This window comes from Marmota flaviventris, chromosome 8, assembly GCF_047511675.1.
Source record: "Marmota flaviventris isolate mMarFla1 chromosome 8, mMarFla1.hap1, whole genome shotgun sequence".
In the NCBI taxonomy this organism is placed as follows: Eukaryota; Metazoa; Chordata; class Mammalia; order Rodentia; family Sciuridae; genus Marmota; species Marmota flaviventris.
Window position 1 is genome coordinate 49,478,613 of NC_092505.1, and position 9,008 is coordinate 49,487,620.

General features: G+C 39.3%; 1 protein-coding gene across 1 annotated transcript in view; it reads right to left on the bottom strand.

Moving 5' to 3' along the window:
- The window catches only part of Atp13a4 (ATPase 13A4), a 125,562-nt gene extending 116,913 nt beyond the window's left edge, over positions 1-8,649 (bottom strand). Inside the window, exon 1 of the mRNA XM_027936112.3 lies at positions 8,587-8,649. Coding sequence (XP_027791913.3) covers positions 8,587-8,649 — 63 coding nt within the window. The remainder of the gene's footprint in view (positions 1-8,586) is intronic.
- Between the last annotated feature and the right edge of the window lie 359 nt (positions 8,650-9,008).

Here is a 9,008-nt window from a genome sequence, read left to right on the forward strand (position 1 = left end):
AATATAATTGGGATACCTGGTGTTTCCAAGTCGAAGGAGTGTACTGAAACAATCATCAATTATACTTTTCCATTAAAAACCAGATAGAAGTAACCCCACTTATATTTTTCCATTTAGCTACCCAAATTTAATTTTTCATTACTATTGGTTTGGAGTTGGCCTCAAAATACTTATTGTACCTCACTGTGTCGTCTTCTAAGTACTGATTCTGAAACTTGAGTATCAGAGTTTTAAAGTCCTCCAACTATGGGTCTCCCAAAAATCTAATTGATTCTGTAAATGTAAAAGGTGATTATAATCTCAGGCAGGGCCATGTGCATGCACCCATTGAAGTCAGAGAGTGTCCTGGCCTGAAGGACATATTTCTCCGGGAAAGCATGCAGGACATCTGGACCTCCTCTTTGTTCTTTTGATGAGCAGACATCCAGGGCATAGCTGTGTTCATTGTCCGTAAGAGTAGCCTTAGGCAGAGGGTGAAGTTGAGGAGGCCGTTTCAGGCAGCTCATCAAGGTGCATGTGATGGGCACTGGGAAATAGTTGCAGGTCATTTAGGTGGGCAGTCCCACTCTGGCTAGTCTTTAGTCTTCACAAAACCTTTAAACTGTAACCCAGGAATAAATCTGCTCTGGATACATGACCAAATCACCAACTCCTTTGAAGATTTGTCTTTTATGGGCTGAAGACACATATAATTCTGTGTTGGTTAACCACGACCAATACTCTTATTCCTTCATTCATGGGTAATGTACTCAGCAACTGCCATAAATTTCTAATCCAACATCACATAATGTCTCCAGATATGTTTTTTCTTTCCTTGACTAAAAAAACTCACAGTATCTTGAAAAAAAAATCAACAGTATCACTGAGCCTTCTTAAAATGTTACACAGAGATTTTAAGTACTTATTTTAAATTTTTAAAAATTGTGAGTATGTTGGAAAGGACCTTAAGAAACCAGTAGCAGGCGTTAAGCCTGGTTCAAACCAGTAAGATATTATTATCTCTACCTTGTAAGTAAGGCAAAGTCCAAGCAATGTGACCATGATTGGAATTAATGACAGCAGAGCCAACAAGAAAACGTTGGTCTCAGTCCTAATGAATTTTTTTTTTCAGTTACACCTTGCTGTTTTTTCCACCATTAACAAGAAAAAATAGCACATCCAAAATTTTGCAAAACCAAGAGGCAGTAAACCATTGTTTAAGGGAAGGACTTAGGCCATAGTCTGACATTACTTAGCCAAATGAACCTGGGTATGTCATTTAACAGTCCCATGCATCTTTATAAAAAGATGATAATTTCCCATAGAGTTGTTGAGAGTATTAAATACATTACTATGTGTATAGTTATTATCCTGGACTTGACCCAAATAAACATTAAAATTTGCAACTATAACAATCCCCACTCCCCTCCCTGTTTCTATGCTTTCCTCTGAGACCCAAGGGCAGCATCATTCTTTCCCATTGAACAAGGTAGGAGCCTTGGAGACAGCCTTAGTAACTACTCATCCTGTTCACCCCATCACTCTTATTCCATAGTCTATGGATTAGGAAGTCTCTTTATTTCTAACTTCTAAATATCTCAAGTCCTTACTCTATTCATCTTCTCTGATTAATCTGTGGATTAGTCCTGACTTTCTCACCTGGGCTATTTCAAACTCCTCCTTACTGATCTTTATTCCTCCAACCAAGCTTCCGCACCTCATTTCTTTGGAAAGGCAAAGCCTACCATGTTACTCTTTTTTCAGATCTTCAAGTGGCTTCCACACCTCATTTCTTTAGAAAGGCAAAGCCTACCATGTTATTCTTTTTTCAGATCTTCCAGTGGCTTCCACACTGTCAGCCAGTCCGGTGTCACCACCATTTGGATTAAGTGATGTCTACCATCAAAGATTCTAATTCAGTAAGTCTACAACAGGACCTAAGGATCTATTTTTATATATTCCCAACATGATTCTAGTACAATTATTTCATTGACCAATGTTTGAGAATCATTAAAAATATATATAAAATGCACATGCATTCAGATGTCTTTTAAAATCTTACCTATCCCTCTGGGGAAATTAAATGCCATCTTTGCCCTTGAAGATTACTCAGAGTTGATTGTTCCTTCTTCCATGTTCCCTCAACTCCATAGGCACAACTTCCACAATGGCACCCACCACATCATTGGACCGTTACATTTGCACCCAAGGCTTCTCCACTTGCAAGGACAGTTCCACGGGCATGAGTCCTGAGCAGTCTCACAGGGCTCTGCACTCAGAAGGACCCTCCACTTAGTTTAATGCACAGCTATTACCATCGTGAAATTCTTAATGATTGTTGAACAAAGGTCACCTCATTTTCATTTTTCACTAGGCCCCACAAACTATGTCTTGCCCTCTCAGCTGTGAGCTCCTTGAAAACAGAAGCTGTTTGTTATTCACTCAAAATCCTCCTTGGTTAGCCCAGAGGCCTCCTGGCACAGAGGAGAGGTTTCTTAAATATTTGTTGAGTTCATACATGAATGGATGAAGGGATAGAATGAAGTGTCTCATAGAAAAATAGTGCTGTACGGCTAATTAACTCTGAAGAATAAGCCTTGTTGACGCTTGCAGGAGAGGAAAGCCAATTGACAAATTCGTAGAATGATTGACCATTCCAAATAAATAACAAAATTTTCTAGCTTTGTCGTAAAATTACTCAAACCAGGTCTACTTTTGAACTCGGCCATCGGCCTGTTCTCCTAATGTAAAATTGCAGGTTATTGGAGCTTGCAGTTATACTGTCAAATATGCCCTGCTTGTCTGTGCCGGGTACTGTGCACAGTTCCAAGGGGAGCAGGAAAGGGAAGGAGAAGGCCACAGAAAGGTGAATCAAGCAGGGTCCCTTGTCCTCCTGAAGCAATTAAATCTCACTCCTCAAGAGTTTATATCAAAGATGAGTCGACTTCATGGGAGTTCTGCAGCAATGAATTGAGAATAAAGACATCAGACTTGGCCAGTGGCCCAGCTTCCTGAACATTTCAACTGACAAAATGTCTCAGCCTGAACACAATCCCTCCACTATGAGATCTGCGGGTTCACTACTTAACACTGGCAACCAACTCGGAGGTGCTCACTGAGCATAATAAATAAGTGGCTATTGAGGTGGGGGAGGTGCTTCTGCTCCCGGGTGTTAGAGAAGAAAAGGCAAACTTCAGCTATCAAAGTGAGCCAACAACTCAGTGAGGACAAATGTCCCTAGTTCACGCAGATGGCACAGCAGGACTTCCAATGGGACTGAGACCACACACCACCCACTGGCACATCACATGCCCCTTGCAACACTAACTTGGTGCTAGGTTCTCAGAAATGACCTGGAAGTTGAAACAGCATCTCTTGATTTTCCACATTCACTAGTTTTTAGCTGCCCAGTATTTAACATGATTAATTATGTTAAATATTTCCCAGCACTCCACCAAACATATTGTTTCCTATGAGGTCCTTTATTTTTTCTCCACACATGTCCAAATACAATAATAATATCATATTTGGATATCATCCATTTGTTCACAGAATGCATCATGGTAAAACAAAACAAGATAGATCACATTCTATTCTCTTAAAACATGCAGACGTTAAATTAACTATTTAGCATAATCCTACTTGGTATAACATCAGCAACAACTTAAGAGATTTTAGTCAAAAAATAGAAGTGGCAATGAATATATAGACATATTTAACCTCCAATTAAGGAAATGCAAATATAGCACAACCATAAAATATCATTTTCACATACGGATGAGCCGGAGTTAAAAAGATTGAAAATGTTCCACGTTGGCAAGTCTGAAGAGAAAGGAAGTTTTGGCAAAAAAGGATCGCTACTCAGTACAAACTGTTACAACCACATTTTGCAAAGCAATAGGGCATTATGTATCAATCAAAATTTAAGTGTGCATCCCCTTTAATGCAACAATACCATTTCTAGGCTTTTATCTTAAGAAAACAATAGGACAAGTATATAAAAATACACATGCAAAGTTGTCCTTCCCAGCCACAAAAATAGAAATAACAGAAAAGTGCAACATAGGAAATTCAACACAGCACAGTTCAGCCAAATACAACTTTTTAAAGCCATGTGGCACTAGAATTATCAAAAGAAAAATACATCCATAATACATTTTTAGGTGTAATGAGAAGGCCAGCTTTCAAACATAAAGGAGTACAAGGGCGAGGAGTATAGTTCAGTGGTAGAATGCTTGCCTAGCATGCATGAGGTCCGTCAGTCCAAAGAACCACTAAATAAAGAAATAAATATTCAGATAAATGATTCCATTCTTTATTTAAAAATAACTATTTGTGAGTATGTATTTGCATTTCCTAAGAAAAGGTTGGGATTGATTTTATTTGGTTTTGCCATGATGCATGGTACAACCGAACAGATAATATCTACGTAGTATTTGGGTATATATCGGGGTGGAGGAGAGACAGTCATGAGGAAATGACATTCTCAGTGGCGTGTTGATAAATACTTATCAACCGTCCTTCAAGGAGGGGCAGAATGGAGTTTCTCCTAGTGTAGGATGCACAGATTTCTAGGACATAATCACTACCAATATTATTAATTTGAAACTACAAATGTGATATCTCTGAATATGGAGTTGGGAAAAGATGTGCAGTTGTACACCATTACATAGTATTTTCATGGTACAGGCACAACAGATAAAATTTTGAGAACATAAGCTAGGTACGGTGGCACATGTCTATAATCCCAGCAAGCTCAGGAGGCTGAGGCAAGAGGACTAAGAATTCAAATCCAACCTCAACAACTTAGCAAGGACCTAAGAAATTTACTGAGACCCTGTCTCAAGATTAAAATAAAAAGGGCTAGGGATGTGGCTCAGTGGTTAAGCACCCCTGGGTTCAATCTCTGATACCAAAAAATAAAAGAATATAGATAATATCAAAAAAATTATATAATAATAATTTGTAGTAAAATAATTAAAAAGTGGTGAATTGTATGTATGTATTTTTTTTAAGTTTGGAAGAAGAGTTGCCTATATGGTAATATTGATGGTGTCCAGATGTAAATTCATGAATCATATCTACTTCATTCTTTAGACCCTTATTTGCCATTTCAATATTTTAACACTAAACATGTTACCTTTATAGTCAGAAAAAAAATTCACAATTTTTTCCCCTTATCTGCTAAAACCTAAGAAAGAAAGAAAAAAATTTCCAAGGCATTATTACTTTTAAGAGAAGTCTTGCTGGCACAAAATGCTTCCCAGCATGGTTTTATTAGTGTGAACAATGTTTGCCCTAATCAATCCATGATATATCCACTCAGTCATGTCATAAGGAAACGAACATTAATGTTCATATGTCCTTTCCTAACAGAAATGAGAGACATTAGATTTCAAAGTGATTTGAACTCCCAAATAGTCTGATTCTCTCACTTCATAAATCAAGAAACTGAGTCCCAAGATGGGTGTTTTCTCTAAATGAGCACTACACAAGACAATTACAAAGTAAGTCAGAGGCTCTCCATTTATAAATGGTCTCTATAGAGAATAAAAATATATATTCCTCTTGTTCTTATTTAATGAGAAGGGATGACCTCATTTTGTGGAGTAGTATTCATTCAATTGGGTAATTGTGGAGTCTCTGATTCCTCCTACCTTTGTTCAGACAATAGCAGCTCACACTCCAAACATTATTTCTCAAAACACTTCCACATAGATGTTGCCGGTTGATCCTCTTAGGAACCCTGTGAGACAGGCAGGGTAAGGACCACTCCTACTTGATAGATAAGAAGACTGGAGCTATAACAGGCAAGTGGCTTCCCAAGGCTAGTGAGAACCAGGTCTCTGGCTGGACACAGAGCTCTCTGGGCATCTCCTATCTGAGGCCTTTCCAAAGCAGCCATCTGGATGAACCTTCTTCAAAGGTCACTTTCTCCCCTTCTCTTCCTCATCTTTCCAACAAATTCTTTTTTCCTTTGGCAATTTAACAATTATCAGCCTACACACATTTCTGTTTACTTCTAGAATTTTACTTGTAGCTCCCTAGTTACAGAGATTGCTAACAGAAAACTTTCTGTAGTTCATAAGACACCTACCTGTCTTATGCTTCACATAGTGGTTGTTATTCATTCAGGTCACCTGTGTTGCTCTTTAGTTATTTCTTTATTTTAGAATAAAAGATAACTCCAGCCATCTTTAGGCCTGGAATATTCCTGTTCTTTCTTGACATACAGGCTAAGCCCCAGAATATTGTTTTCTCTCGAAATTGGAAGTCATTTCGTATCATCAGAGAAATTATTTGGCCAATGTCCAAAGAACAGGTCAAGAAACTGCAAATGCTTTGGTGTGACGCATTTTTAGACCATCATGGCTTCCTAAAAAGGACTAACCTGGAAGTTGGAGAAGACAGACTCAATGAGGAACTACAAATTACATGTACCAAAACAGACCCTGGGTGAGCTTGGGTGATGGTCTCCTCAGCCTCATTTCATTAAGGGAAGAAATGTGTTAAGAGCACACAGTATCCCCAGAAAGAACTGAAAATTTTCAATGCAGATCCAGAGACACACAGCTACCAGCTTTATCCACATGGCACTCCAGTCCCTGGACTTACTGACTGATGCAACCCCGAGCAGATTCCCTGGGGATGGATTTCCCCATCTTTACAGTGAGGATCATGATATCTACTTTCCAGGGTCGTGGTGAAAACTCAATTAGCTACTCCCCAAGAAAAGGCTTTATAAACTCAAACTCAGCATAAAAACCTGTGGAATATCTTTAAGTGATCTAGATCATTTTTGAATTTCATTGCTGTGGGCAAAGGATGGAGGAGTGAGAAAGGGATTTGGTGTCAAATAGCGCCAGGCAGGTGGCCAGGTTTCTGCAGGCAGAACAGGGGAGCCACCAGAGCATACTAATGCTGCACCTCTGCTGAGACTACTGGTCAAATGACTCCTCACCAGAAAACACAGTGTCCCCTCCACAGCAAACATGCTCTCCTGGCTGGCCAGGCTTACAGCCACACACAAAGCTAGGCTGACCCCCTGATGCGTTGATGGTGACTGTAGAAAGATGAACTGCTAGCAAAGCTGCTTTGTTGGGAGAAATCTGTACCACCAGGGAAGAGGTAGTAGATATCTTAAGTCTACGAATATCCTCTGGAGGAAAAAAAAAAATGATCCCTAATGACATTTCAACTACAAATTGTCCAAGAACAGAAATGAGTAGGCAAGAGGACAGCAGGTATGTCTGTAAATGAGGGAGGGGGGACAGCCACACCATTATAGAGTCTCAGCCTTCTGTGAGAGTGCTCAAGATGAGGATAAAATTGTCAGCTTAATATGAAGAGGAATAGAATATATTTCTCTTAAGCAAACACTCCAGAGAAATAAGGATATATCCAGCATAGGGCCAAAAAACCCATTTCTGGTGACATTTGTGTAGGGCCTTGAAGGCAGCTGTCACTCAGCAGCCAAATCTGAAAGAAGTAAGGATATGGTTAAGAAAGCCATCTGAAATTAGGTGCCTTTTATTTTCTTATAATTTTTCTTTCAGCTTTGATAGAAGAAGGGATCTACTCTTGAAGGTCCAAAAAAATGTTGTTGCTATAGGAACAGGTAAGCAGATTAAACTTGAAAGACCAGTTTTGAAACAAAGAATTTAATAGTCAAGGCTCAAGCAATTAACCGAGAAAACATTTTAAGTAAATATCTTTGGGGTTTGTTATTTATATATTAATTCTAGGAAGATAAAATGCTATTATAGGATGAGAGCATCACATTTGAACATTTTAATTATATCATTAGCAGCATAAAAGACTGTGCTTACACAATTAGCAGAACGACCTTATTAAACAGAAGTGTGCATTTCTAACTCTCTCTTGATTACATTGTAATTGAGAAATATAACTTTAAATTCAGCAAGAACATGAGAGTCATCTTTGATTTTCCTACAGTTCCCAAGATGGAAATACATCTAAAATAAAAGACACAATGAACTACAGAAAGTTTTCTGTTAGCAATCTCTGTAACTAGGGAGCTACAAGTAAAATTCTAGAAGTAAACAGAAATGTGTGTAGGCTGATAATTGTTAATATTTTATGTGTCTTCCCTGTCCAACAGTCTAGGCAAACAAGATACGTGAGAAGAGAAGAAGGTCAGAGACCCAACTGTGTTGCTGCTTCTCTATTGATGCCTGCTCCTTCCTATCAGGGAATACCCTGATCCTCACCTCAGGGATCGCTGGCATCATTAGAAGTTTTGAACAGAACTTGCTATACTGATGAGGCTCAAAAAAAAAAAACAAAACGAATTATCAAGTGGCATTGTGTTTCTCTCCCTTTCTGTTTTACTTAAAAAGAAAATATTCTTGATAAAATGAACACAATATTTTCATTCTAACAAATTTCTACAGTCAAAGGTTACATTTACAGGACAGAAAGATTTTGTGGACATTACCTCTTCTTGTGTAACCCCAGATCAAAGTGCAGAGAAGTGTGTAAGAGTGTGTATGAATGCACATGTCTGCGTGTGTGTGTGTGTGTATGTGTGTGTCCCAGAGATTGGGGAAAGAGAATGCGAAGAGGAGAATGTGGCTAGAATCTTACCATCTCATTCTCTTCTCCTTCATTGAGCAAAGCATGCTGGCCCTTCTCAAAGTGGTCCCCCATGAACAAGTGATTCCACTCCTCCTCCCTGACCCTCCTGGGCACACGCTTCCAGGACGAACTCGCAGAGCCACCGCCGCGCCCCAACTGACTGAAAGAGTTAATGATCCTCCAGGTTAAAACTCCTTCTGGAGCACACACCTTCTCTCAGCAAATGACAATACTTAGCAGACTGAACTCCTCCCACGAGTCACCCTCTGCAAGGAGGAATTTCTGGCTGCTCCTTGCTGACTGCATTCTCTCAGAGCAGCTGTCTCAAAGGAGTCTGCTCCCATGCCGATCTTTTTGTGCCCAACTTACAGGGAAAGAACTCATTGCCTGCCCAGTGCCTGCCAGCATCAGACATCTGACTGCAAATCCAA